Raw genomic sequence first — 12,883 nt, 5'->3', positions numbered from 1 at the left:
ATTAAAACCACATGCAAATGGTTGCCTTTTGTCGGATTGAACCCTCTCCTAATTATCTTGGAAATGTTTACTCCTCTTCACAGGCACACAGCACATGAACGCGTGATTGACAAGCCAGTGGCTCCGGAGTTTCATCAATTATCCCGGCAAGGTTACGATTTCCGCCTCGCGATTCACAGCGGGTCCTTGTCATTCTCAACGCGGCGATGCTAAACTCTTTTCTCTCTCTCTCTCTCCGCCGCTGTGACCTATGAATTTTAAATCTGCTGCAGATACAAGATGGACAGGGAGTCGGAGCTTTTAAAAGGATTGTGGTGTTTAAAACGCCGAGCGAGCTGAGGGCTGCTTTCAATTTCACTTTGTCGGTCGGTCGCTGAATCAATGTGGTGCGAGCTGAAATATTCCAGCAGCGGATTGCTGTGAGATTTTGTTAAGACGTTCGTGGCCCCGGAGGACGAGTCCTGCTGACCTTGGCAAGTCCTTAAAATATTGATTTGTCATGAAAGTATAAAGGATTTTCTTGCTGCATCTTTTAACAAATCCACATGTGCTTGAAATGCCAAATATATTGAATTAGTTAGTTTCTACACTCATTTAAAATGAAAATAAAAAAGGAATCTAGTTCAGTTTCAACAGCTTCTTTACAAATCGAGTGACACTGCAAAGAAAGCATTTGCTCCACAAGAAACCAAGCATCAACAAACACGGAGCTGGGGAGAAACGTAGATTTTATTCAGGGAACAAAGAGCAAATACAAAGACACGGGTGGACAGGCCTGAGTGGAGTCAGACTGCGATAACAGAGACATTAACCCACATATTCCTGAAGGACATTCATGTGTGCAGGACGCTCATTTGGCCCGGTTGGTTGGGCTGCTGGTCTGCTCATCCAGCCGGCCCGCAGATCGCGGACAGATGTTCGACCAGCCAAGCCTGCAGCGCCACAGGCACTGGTGTGTTCCAGAAAAACGCGGAGACCAGATGCTGCTACCTGGTGTCCCACCCGCCCGCCGATCTGCTGCACTGGGCATGCTCCAGTGGTCGTCACGTGACCCCCCCCAGATTTGGGTTTGGAGATCATGTGCCGTCAATCACAGCCGCTGATGGAGGAGTGCAGAAAGATGGCCTGGGGTCAAACTCAGCAGCTGATTGGTTTAAATGATGAATCTATGGGAACATGTCAAAGGATGTGCATTCTCTTCAGTGTTAGGAGTCACATTAAAACCACAGCAACACCGAAAACAATAACGCACAATAAATACCTACTTTTGGACAATGCCATCATCAAAACACACATAAAATACCACGTGGCGTTCCACCGAGTGAACTTTCTGAAGTAACATCAAACGATGAAAAGCAGCGTCTACGTCTCTTTCAGCCTCGTTTTCTTTTTCCCCCACTTCCAGTTCTGTTCCCCGGATAAATAAACAGTAGCCGTCCTTTTTCGAACAAACACAAACACCCGTCCCTCTCCTCCGTCCCCGTTATTACCAGAACATGAGGAAACTTTCGAAGAGATTCAAAAGACGCTCGAGATGAAAGATTTATTTCTGCTCTTTTGAAGTTGCGGCAGTGTCTTATTCCTTCAACAAATGGCGGCGTGGTAATGGTGTTTTTTCGCAGCGTGGTTGTTGCCGACCCAGAACTGCCACAGAGAGGTCGCTGGCCCCGACGGCCGGGCGCTGGTCTGAGCTCCCCCTAATGAGGGGACGGCTCCGGGATGGCACTGCTTCCATTGGAGCCTCAAAGGACTGACAGTTCCCCCGCTCGTATTCAGACTGTTATTCATATTACATTGTGTTGTGGACGAATAGAAAAAGATTAGGAGGAAGCCGAGTTATTGGATTGTTACATTTGGGTGGTTTTGTTTTATGGCATCTTTTTATAGTCTGGTCTGCAACACCAGTCTGGTTGGTTCAGATTGTTTCTTCTTCTCAGGCGTGTGGAGGAAGCTCCTTTGTGGAGTGTGTTGGTTGATCCGGATGAGGAGATAGTGCGTCTATTGTCTCGTTCATCTGCCGTCTGTGTCGTCCCTTTTCTCCATTGATACGCATCAACGGGTTCAAGAAGACTTTCACCTTTTCTCACATTCGGCTGCACTTGTTAGATTCTACAGTCACACTCGTGTCGCACTGATGCACTGATTTCAATTAATCCTTGAATTTCCAATAACGCCTCATTGTTCTAGTTTTTATTAACTGCTCTATCTCTTAGATTCATCAGGCACATCTCAGTGTGCTGTGCATCACTGCATCTCTCACTCCCCCCCTCTGCCGAAGGGCCAGCGGAGAACCACACTGCCCCCTAGTGCTCGCTGCTTTTAGTAACACAGCAGAATTAATTGTGCGGCCATCGACCAGACACGATTCTGGTACAGTGCCAGTGGCTCGATACCAAGTCCTGTCATGGGCAGCGATGGACAACAATAGAGTCTGCTGATTGGAGTGATGCACACTACTGGTGATGACACTGGTCGGCCACTCGTCTGTCTGTTTCTCTCTCTTCAGTCACAAGGCCCCTAATTCAGCAATCAACAATATTCATCTAAGGAGGAGCTCTGCTATTACAGAGGAGGAGAAATCAGGAGGAACTAGAGTCAGATCTTTCATCTGAGGCGAAAACCGCCATTAACGCTTTGATGGACCCCTGGAAATGACAAAGCATGCCACAGTGCTGGTGAAAATAAATCCTGCGGGACGGGGTTAGTTCCTGGAACCAGCTGCAAACACATGTCTGAGCATATAAAACATTAAAGTGTGGATTTATACAAAAACCACAGGGTTTAAAAAAGCAAATGAAATTTTAAGATTTAGAAACAGGATAAAAATAGACAGACTTGGAGTCGAAGAATCCCCAGTAAAAAATACAGAGACAAGGCTTGACCTTTCATCATATCCAGAACGATAGGAGCCTGCAACCAGAATCCCGCGTTCTGTTTTTAGCCACAGTATCACTTGACTTTTTCTAGCCCCGAGATGCGACGTGAGCCCAGGCGGCCATAGGCTCCTCTGAAGACATCCTGGGTAAGTGCTCCGAATGACAAGACAGACTAAATACCCCCTAACAGACGACACAAGACTGCAGAAAGCACTTTAACAAAGGAGCCATGTAATGAACCCAAGGTGCCTTCTACCCAATATATCATCCTGAGCGAATTTGCCAGCATCACTCTCTTTACCTCCGAGAATGGTAAATGAGAATTTATGCACCCTCTACTTTATCATTCTTTACTTTTTTTCTTCCCGCCCCCGTGAGGTGGCCACGCCATGTGAGACAGATATTTCCACCAAAGGCAATATCCCCTCGCAGTAATTATATCAGAGCAGGAGAATGGCTCATTAACATATGCAAGGCATGTCAGGAATTTACAAGCACCTTTTGTCGATGCCTCTCGTCGGTGCGCTGCTCCCATCCGTATGGCGTCTCCTTTGAGGATGCAACCTCCTCATTTCCATAGACGTCAATCAAAGCCGTGCGTGGATTTTTAGATACGCTCTGTGCAAACACACGGGGCTCTCTGAACATGGCAATCATGAGGGACAGCCCAGTGATATGGAAGAAGAGTGTGTCTGCACGGGTGGTGGTGGTTTTGGGTGGGGGGGGGGGTGCGACTACGTGTTCCGTGAAAGCGACATGATGAAGACAAAGCGGGTGGGGGGGAAGTTATCTTGATGATGTGCCATCAGTGCAGACTAGTGGATGGAGTGATTGTGTTTGATTTTCGGCAGCGTGTTAAAGTGGCGTGTGTGTATGTGTGAACACAAGCAGGAAGCTCCACAGCAGACACCAGACCAGCTAACAGACAAGTCCTGAGGCCTCTGCTGCTGCTGCTGCTGCTGCTGCTGCTCCACTGCTCCAGGACCCAGCATCTGCTGCCTGCAAGAAGCCACATACTGTTGGCCTTTCACCCATTAGCGAGGTCCCAGCAGATTGAAACGGCCTATTTAATGACCTATTTATGAGCCGTGTTCTTGTGCAGCCCCTTAAAACTAGTTTTGAATTTCCATCGAGAGGACATTATGTAAACTTATGTATCATTTATGGTAAAAAGGTTCCCGAGAACCAAATAGTGTCGGTGTAATCTTAGAACATACAGTGCTCTTCCAGCGCTGCAGGCTGGGGAGACAAATCTACAGTGATGTAATCCGGCTGACTTTTCTCCTGAACACACAGATCTGAAATGAACGGGCGAAATGACGGTATCCAGGGTGATAGTTTCACAGCTTAACGAGAACCATTTTTAGATTGAAGAATGTTTGCACAACTTCCGACGTTTTTGGGTGGAAGAAAAACACACTTTCATTTCAGGTCTTTACTGAGTGTGTCGACAAATGCTGAATGTAAAATATTAAGGACCAAGCTCAGGGCAGGACTCTATCTGCCCATGCAAGTGATTCAGTGGCTTTGTGCCCCGGTTGCCCTGTCGCCCTCGCTTTGTCTGCTTGACCAGTCAACGCCAATCAGGGCCGAGAGAGACTGCCGTGGTTTCTAGTTCCACAGTTTGCCAGAGAACTTACAAAGTGAGATGGAGCTTGAGAGAAAAGACATGTTTGAATGAGTCCAGTGTTTCCCCCCCACCCCCCCCCCCGGCGAACGTCTGCAATGACCGAAGACCCGACGTCCATTTCCATCACCACCCGCTCTCTCTGTCTCTCCCTTTCCCTCTCATTAATTGTCCTTGCCTTTTCCCTCTAAGTGTACTTTCGCCCACACCACTTGGAAATTGATTGAAACAAAATGTCACAATTATGCCCTGTAGCTCGCCGCTTCAATTATTCATCAATTAGGGACTAGGCTCCTTTTTTTCTCTCCTCTGAGCTGATTCTTCATTCAGTTTGCTCGAGATGTATGGCTCCCCTGCTGTTAACCAGTCCAAAGTCATTAGTTTCTGGGTTTGCAATTAAACCTGATGCATTATGCATGAGGCTCTGAGTCGGTAGACACGCGCAGCAGCAGCGGCGGCTGCAGCAGCAGCTACAGCGAAAGAGCTAGCAAGCTCTGGAGGCGTGGATGGGAAATTAATTTGCCAGAAATGAAGCTCTATCAGTCTCTCTCTCTCTCTCTCTCTCTCCCTCCCTCCCTTGCTCTATCCCTCTCTTATCTGGCAGGTTGGAACAGATGCCCCTGGCTGGAGATGGAGACAGAGATAGGGGGCATCCGTGGAGTCAGTTAGTGCAGCTCGATCAGCACTAGATTTAAAACGTCAAATGTGTAGGGTAAACATTTTAGTAAATAGATTGTTTACATTTTTATGAAGCAGTAATTAGGTGGGATGATTGAGGCTTCAGATAAGCTTGGTGTTTCTCTACAAGGATCATGGTCAGACATGTACCTGTACCGACAATAACCAACATGAAAAAAACAGGGGTCATAGGTTTTACGCATGGGTAAACAATGTGTGGATAAAAAACATATTTTAGGTCACTGTTTGTTGACGTGTAAAAAGCAGTATTTACCACCCATTAAATGTGTATTATAAAGTCAGCTGAGGACTGAGTTAAGCTCTGAAACAGGGTCCAACTAAATGTGCCAACAACCACGTTCATTTGCTGCCATCTAGTGGCCACAGAGGAAAATCTCATCGTGAGGGCTTGGAAAGAACATCAACACATCAAACCGCTGCTGATATGTGTTGTCTCATTCATAAGGTCTTAAATATGAGTGCTAGCAAATCTGTGTGATGAAAAGTGATGGGTCATGGTTAGTTGTGTTAGTACCTTTTTCATGAACTTCATTCATCTTATAGCTACGCCATAGTAGGAGTGTCCTTCTGTATTAAAGCACTTGTAGGAGCAGAGAAGGGCACGGACGGGTATAGTCAGTGAACTCCTCATTTTCATGTCCTGTAACACACACACAACCAATTAATAAGCCTGATTCTACCCCTTTAGGTCATATATAAATAATCGGGTGTCTAATACACTCGTTTTAATTCACAATATCTAACTAAATGTTTTCACACAATACTCTAATTGAATGTAAGTGAACAAAAAGCATTCACCTCACCTTCCTCAGACTGACAAAATGCACACACTCCAGCCAGGTGGTGAGAAAGGGGCGGAGGCATACTGCACAACAGCTGCCATTGGCTAACAGAGCAGTGAGAAGTGGGTAGTTGGGAAGCCTCCTGTGGATCAGAGAGAACCTGTTCCTGTTCTCCCATAACACAAATCTTGCAACCAGTTCCTTGGAAACAAAGATGAAACAAGATTTTTTTTTTGTAGTATTTACAAAATAAACAGATATATTGTGAGATATCTTACATAACGGACAAACTTTATGATAGTTACCTTTAATGCGAGTACTTCTGCATCCTGAACTGACGGCATTGGCTCACAGTGCACAAACCGGTTGCCTTCACAGTGCAGCTCCTTCAGGGGCAGCAGGTGAAACTTCAGGGCAGACACTGACAGTTATTCACATGTCTGTTAGTTTTGTCATTCTGGCCCTAAATTGAATACGTTGTACCTCAACAGGGAACATGGACAACTTGTTCCCGGCCACATCGAGAACCTGGAGTTTTTCCAGAGCCACAATTCCCTGCGTGACGTGACATGAGAAATGTAAAAAATCGAGCATTGCTGAGTAGAAATGTTAAAAAATGACAGAAACCCGTTCTCTGTGTTTAGATGTGAGAAGAGTATATGAGCGTATCCTCAGAAGTTCAGGATCAGATCAGTGAACACCGACCTCTGGGAGGCTGGTGAGCTGGTTTCTGGCCACGTGGAGCTTGGTCAGCTCTCGACACTGGTACAGCTGCTCAGGCAACCGAGACAGCTTGTTGGAAGTCAGGTTCATCTCGGACAGCTTGGTGAGATGACCCAGCTCAGCAGGGACCTCCTCCAGGTTATTGTCCAGCACACTGAGATGTCGAAGCTTCCTCAAACTGACGGGTATTTAACACAGAAAACCATCTTTCTTAGCTCATTTGTGCTTTTACTTCACTGTTTTCTTCAGATAAAATCATGAAAAGGCTGTTAGGTATTAGTGTTTTTATTTGATTTGGTTAAGCCACGAATAAAGACTGTTGCAATTATCAAGGCGTGAGATTAAAGCATTTACAAATTTTAAATGAGTCACAATTAGTTATTTTGGCAACATTTCTGGGGTGATAAAACGAAGATTGGAGGAAGCTTTGATAGATAGATAGATGGATGGATAGATAGATGGATAGATGGATAGATAGATAGATAGATAGATAGATAGATAGATAGATAGATAGATAGATAGATAGATAGATAGATGATGGATGATGGATGATGGATGATAGATGGATAAATGGAAAGATGGAAAGATGGAAAGATAGATAGATAGATAGATAGATAGATAGATAGATAGATGGATAGATGGATAGATCATTGACAGTATGAAGAACCATCATGGACACCACCTGTACCTTTTAATCTCTGGAGGAAGTCTCTGTATTTGGTTGTGGTTCAGATTGAGCACAACCAGATTCCGTAGGGCAGCTGAAAAACACAAAGTACAATAAGCACACAGATTTTTTATCTTTGTGTGTTTTTTGGGGCCAGATGTTCATGAAGCAGTAGAACACTGACAACTTACCCATCACTTCCGGTGACACTTCTGTTATCTGGTTGCTGAACAGATAAAGTTTCTTCAAGGACTCCAGGTGGCGCAAAACAGCTGGAATCTCCTTCAGGGCGTTATTCCCCAGATTCAGCTCTGCCAGCTTACAGACATTAGGTACAGACAAATGTTTCATAACCAGCTCAGGTGGGATGTAGGTGATTTAAAGTGTTAGCGCACAGACTCACGTGCAGGAGAGATGTCAGCTGTGAGGGCAGAGCAGTGATACGGTTGTTGTTCAGCAGGAGAACCGACAGGTTTGTTAACGAGAGAACACACTGAGGAACCTCCTTCAGCTTCTTTGAGCTCAAACTCAGAGACGTCGCTTTGCCATGAGAAGCTCTGACCACGAATTCAGCCATTTGTAAAACACACCTCTGTCTTCTCCACGGGTTTCCATGGAGAGAAGACGCTTCCTGCTCCTGACATTTCGTTAGGATTTGTTTCTTGCCCGGTAGCGACACCTAGCGACATGAGAGTGAAGAGACAGTTCTGCAGTGTGTGTTCACGTCACCACAAATGTTAAAAAAGATTTTTAATCAATCTTATAGTGATTGTGATCATCATTTATGTGCTTTTATTTAACTTTACAGGAATACAGTAATTGTTCTCTTTACATGACATTGGTTTATAATTGCATTGTACCAGTTTAATTCCATTACATAGATTTCTTAATGGAGCATGTTTTTCTTGTAACCACATTTTATCCTTTATTTTTCATGTTGAACACACTCTGATTTTATTTATTCTATTCACTAAACACTATACTTGCACATCCATTTATCTGCTTCTTGTATATAAGCTATTGTGTTTCAAAATCTTTATGGATTCGTGGGTTTCTGATTTAATTATCTTTCCACTTGGAAAACACTTTGTGCTTAAGCTTGAACAATTCTATAGAAATAGAATCTACTATCATTACATTATGGAACGCTATCCTAATAATAAACCAGAGGAAAAACATCGGAGGTTGACGTCACAATGTCAGGCGTTTGTAAAGAATGAAGACACACTGGTATTCACTGGTGCACACTGGTACTTTTCCCTCCTTTTCCACTGCTTGCCTCGCATTTCTTCTAGAATTTATGGGCATGTCTATGTGCCGTACTTCCAACACTAAAAACATCACTTCAAATACAATCAATAATTCCTGATCAGAATGACCAAAACATCGAGCAGTGGCACAAGTCAATCTCATCAGTATGGTACATATTTAAATAACATTGATATGAGTTAACAGGTCAAACAACTCAGTTCCTTCCTAGACACTGCAAACCTTTAGAATCCTCATAGGACATGGATAATTAACAGCTCTTCCTCTGTCCTAGTGGATTTTGCTTAATAGTACGTTCTTCAACACTACATCCCATAAGGGGGGCTGCAGTGGCACCATGGGGTTTGTTCTAGACCAAGGGTGTCCAATGTAAAATCATGAGCACATTCATTTAATTTATGCTTTTTTTTTTGCTTAGCACAAATCACCCTTTGCTATACATTTGCATGTATGGGCCCTTGGTGTGACTGGTTTTAACACATCACACAAACTGGTTTATGTCACACTGAGACGGAGTCGTCTCTCAGCTGTCCTCGGCATTGGCTGGTTCCTTTAGCCGCTCCACAGAATTGTAGTGCTCTCCCAATCCATAGGCGTGACGCATGTAGCTGTAAACAACAAGACAAGAAGTTCAGAGTCAAAATCTCTTAGATACAGCTCTGCAATTAATTTTATAAAGCCATATCAGATCCTTTGGTGTTGTTTAAGCATAAATTAGAGTTAAATAAGTTTGTCTATTGCTGATCATGTGACAAATGTGAAAAACATCATTTCATGAAGGGATGTACATAAACTGTTATTTTGTTTAGCCTTTTACAAACATATTTTTCATGATTACAGATTATATCTAAATTATATTCCTGCATTAAGACTTTTTGTCTGCTTTGCCAATGTCGCTCAACTGTTACAAAGCCAACCATAGTGTCTTGTTTAAATATATTTTCACACATCCAAAACAGATAATAACATATTAACAACATACACAAGGGTGATCTGCTCGCTTTTATATTCCTCCCCAATTTTTATAGCTGGTGTATCAGCCTGGATCACTTCTATCGGCAGCTGGAGAACTTGGGTCAAAGCTCGGAGCTGCAGGATAAATGACAAGACAAACAAACTAATTATTGTAAAGAACAACAGGAGCAACAGCACAGTGCATCAATGATAAACAACTAACCTCCAGTTGTCCACCCCAAGCTGCTGTGAGCTCCACTTCACTGCAGTATTTCTCAAACTCCTCTGGAAACCCACAAACGCTTGTATGAATACTGGGCATTAACATTTTTATGTTCTAAATAGATATCTGTAACTAACATTTTTGGTCACTTAACCGAAGGGAAGACGAACGTGTTACCTGTTGTGAACATGTCACCAGTGTTGGGGTTGGTGAGGAAAGGCAGGAAGTCATCAACATGGCCTCTCATGAACTCGGCAGTTTGAGACCGCAGCCTCTTCACATTCATGGTTAAACCAGCCTGGAATAAAACACAACACAACATGTTCCCTTTGTGTAAATCCTGCGGCAAGTCACCATTCTCCCCTGCAGCAAATCTACATTCTCCGTATTTGCTTATCACATTTCTGATTAGGTATTCAAAATACAGCTACAGTGACAATGCGTACCTTTGATCGCTGTGCCAGCTGATCTTCAATAGCTCGGTACATGCAGTGGCCGTCGGAGGAGATCTCCTTGATCTGGAGTTGCTGCTGGGCGAGTTTCTGAGCCAGCTTCACGCCCTCCTGGTGCCTCACCCCCTGCAGGTTCTCCACCTCGGCCTCTGCTATCCTGCTCTCCCTCTCCTTGTCCTGTGTAGCCTTCTTTTCCTGGAGAGGATCATTTCCATAAAATGCATTGCATCATAGATGACATGTTAAGGTTTAGTCAGTTACCATGTTGCTGTGTAAGGTCCTGATATTTGCTTATTATTCGGTATGTAATGGTTTGTGCATTGGAATTCTGGGACATGTGCATCCTCCTCTGTGCACTGACAGAGTAAATTGCTGTGGGCAAAAACAAACAGCTTTGAACCTGTCCTGTTTGAGCAGGAACCTGTAACTCACCCTTCTCTTCTGGGCCTTTGATACTCGTGTTTGTTTGACCTCCTCTTGTTCTCTATCCTCCACCTCCACGGCCTCAACTCCATTCACCAACTCTTCCACCTTGAAAAATTGGGTGAGGAGAGCATGAAATAATATACAAACTATGTGCAAGTATGATTAACTACATGCTAATTTGAAAAAATACATCCCTTGCATGTTTTGCTCAGTAACTAAATGCCTTTTCATCATTTACAGTGTGACTCTGATGCATAACCATGATATTTGTCAACCAACCTTTACATTTGTGGCAGGTGTAGATTGGAGCTGCCCGATTTCCTCCTCATGTTTCTGACTGAGGTCTGCTTCCAGCTTGACAATTTCCTCTGTCAACTGTTTCCTCCTTTTCTTGTCATTTTTGGGGACTGCATTTTTCATGCTCTGGATTTTAGCTGAAAATGAAGTTGAAACAACACAATACTTAATTTAAGCTGAACAAATATAAAAATGCAGGCCCGTGAAGAACGATGCATCTCCAGGTGATATTAATGCACCATGTGTTAGTTGGTTAGAAGAAATATATGTAAACATCATAATTCATAATAGATATGAGGCATGTGCTGCAAACCTCTTTCTACTAGTTAACGCTAACCTATCTAACATGGCATGAGGAGAATCAGAACCAGCTTTATCAACCAATTTTGTGTAGTAAACATGGAATATGTCTTTATATAGTTGCCATCAATGTTCTTAAATACATATTAGATATAAATAGAAATGGAGCTAATGATAATAGAAGAGAGGTAAACATAACGATCAAGGCAGAAAGGGCCGCCCACACTGAGTCTGGTTCTGCATGAGGCTTCATCCAGTCACTGAGGGAGTTTTCCTCTCCACAGTCACCAAACTGCTGCTCATTATTGGAACTGTTGGGTTTCTCTATGAATTTGAAATGTCTTGACCTTATTATGTTTTGATTTGGCCTTTAAAAATTGAACTGCAGATCTTTATTTTAGTTCATACATCTTTCATCATGGATTATTTTTCATCTGAAGAACTTTGTAACCTTGTTTAGATAAGTGCTATACAAATAAAGTTATTATAACTATTATAGCATGTTATAATTATGTACATACCAGTGGGTGGAAATAACAGATGCATACATATAACATATATAAAAAGCAACCATGAACAACAACATACAAGTCTATACTCAAACTGTGTGAATTGCAAACGATGAAAGAAATAAGACACAATAAATAATAATAAAAGAGTGCTGGGATGAATGTAACATTTTTCATATTTCTCACGTGTGGTATTAGGCCTTTAACAGCTGATTTAAAACATATCTGATCAGGTTTGGCAGCAGTGATTAGATACTTGAAAGTTTTAAATCCATAAAGGCCAGTGCAGAATAACTTTTGTGTTATAACCTAAAAGTTTAAATCCTTGTGAACTACAAGATGATAAACACCAAAGACTGACATGACCATAGTTTTAAGTGTGTCGTATTACATTATGGCTCCTACTGCTGCTGCTGCCAGTGGATAGACTGGGTTAAATTCTAGAAGACTGAATAACACATCATATGCTAACAATTGAGAAAGGTTATTACATTTATTAAAACGTTTTAAACCAATGGCAGCAGCTACCTTGCAGATCTTTCTTCTCCTTTCGCTGCTGTTTCACTAGCTGCTCCTCTGGTGTCTCCTCCTCCATGACTGGAGGCTGCTGCTCACTTTGTTCACTGAGTCTGGAGCAGCAACATGAAACGAACCATTAAATAAACAAAGAGTTAGAATAACCCGGTGATAAAAATGTGGCTCAACGCAGACACGAGATAAAAATAAAGAAAACGTGCTGAGATGGTCTAATACGGAAGTGACGGAGGAGCAGGGGGGGGAGCTTTCTTCTTCTTCTACTCCGTCACCTCCGTCACTGAAGCTGCTACAGCACTACCTGTCGGCTCATCGCTGTGCTGCGGCTCTTTTAATGAGCTGAAGCCTCGGATAACCTCATCGGGATCATCCGGACAGAGGGAAGTCTGTTTTCCAGTTTCAGTGCTATCTAGAAAACTGATGTACGGAAGAGGATTAGGGCCACTGTGGAAAAAACAAGTGAGTTCTGACTTTAATCTCAGAATTCTGACTTTAAACTCAGAATTTTGACTTTAAACTCAGAACTCACTTGTTTTTTCCACAGT

At 43.1% G+C, this 12,883-nt stretch overlaps 2 protein-coding genes across 4 annotated transcripts; both read right to left on the bottom strand.

Moving 5' to 3' along the window:
* Positions 1–5,108: 5,108 nt before the first annotated feature.
* On the bottom strand, positions 5,109–8,019 carry lrrc69 (leucine rich repeat containing 69). 2 transcript variants are annotated; one of them, XM_053446904.1, is made up of 8 exons: positions 7,778–8,019; positions 7,566–7,692; positions 7,396–7,468; positions 6,690–6,885; positions 6,468–6,539; positions 6,290–6,391; positions 6,006–6,185; positions 5,109–5,842 (listed from the first exon to the last, which is right to left on the bottom strand). In XM_053446904.1, the coding sequence occupies exons 1-8, from the start codon at positions 7,949–7,951 to the stop codon at positions 5,735–5,737; spliced, it is 1,032 nt and encodes a 343-aa protein (XP_053302879.1). In that variant the 5' UTR covers positions 7,952–8,019; the 3' UTR covers positions 5,109–5,734. The 2 variants fall into 2 exon arrangements, with proteins under 2 accessions (XP_053302879.1, XP_053302880.1); XM_053446905.1 differs by having other exon boundaries at positions 5,740–5,842; positions 6,001–6,185.
* Positions 8,020–8,154: 135 nt separating this feature from the next.
* On the bottom strand, positions 8,155–12,597 carry otud6b (OTU deubiquitinase 6B). 2 transcript variants are annotated; one of them, XM_053446903.1, is made up of 8 exons: positions 12,333–12,597; positions 10,984–11,132; positions 10,705–10,803; positions 10,267–10,467; positions 9,998–10,118; positions 9,821–9,882; positions 9,626–9,732; positions 8,155–9,251 (listed from the first exon to the last, which is right to left on the bottom strand). In XM_053446903.1, the coding sequence occupies exons 1-8, from the start codon at positions 12,397–12,399 to the stop codon at positions 9,167–9,169; spliced, it is 891 nt and encodes a 296-aa protein (XP_053302878.1). In that variant the 5' UTR covers positions 12,400–12,597; the 3' UTR covers positions 8,155–9,166. The 2 variants fall into 2 exon arrangements, with proteins under 2 accessions (XP_053302878.1, XP_053302877.1); XM_053446902.1 differs by having other exon boundaries at positions 10,978–11,132; positions 12,333–12,596.
* Between the last annotated feature and the right edge of the window lie 286 nt (positions 12,598–12,883).

This window comes from Pleuronectes platessa, chromosome 18, assembly GCF_947347685.1.
Source record: "Pleuronectes platessa chromosome 18, fPlePla1.1, whole genome shotgun sequence".
NCBI classification, from domain to species: domain Eukaryota; kingdom Metazoa; phylum Chordata; class Actinopteri; order Pleuronectiformes; family Pleuronectidae; genus Pleuronectes; species Pleuronectes platessa.
Note: the sequence above shows the minus strand (reverse complement) of the source record. Positions and strands in the feature narration are given on the sequence as shown.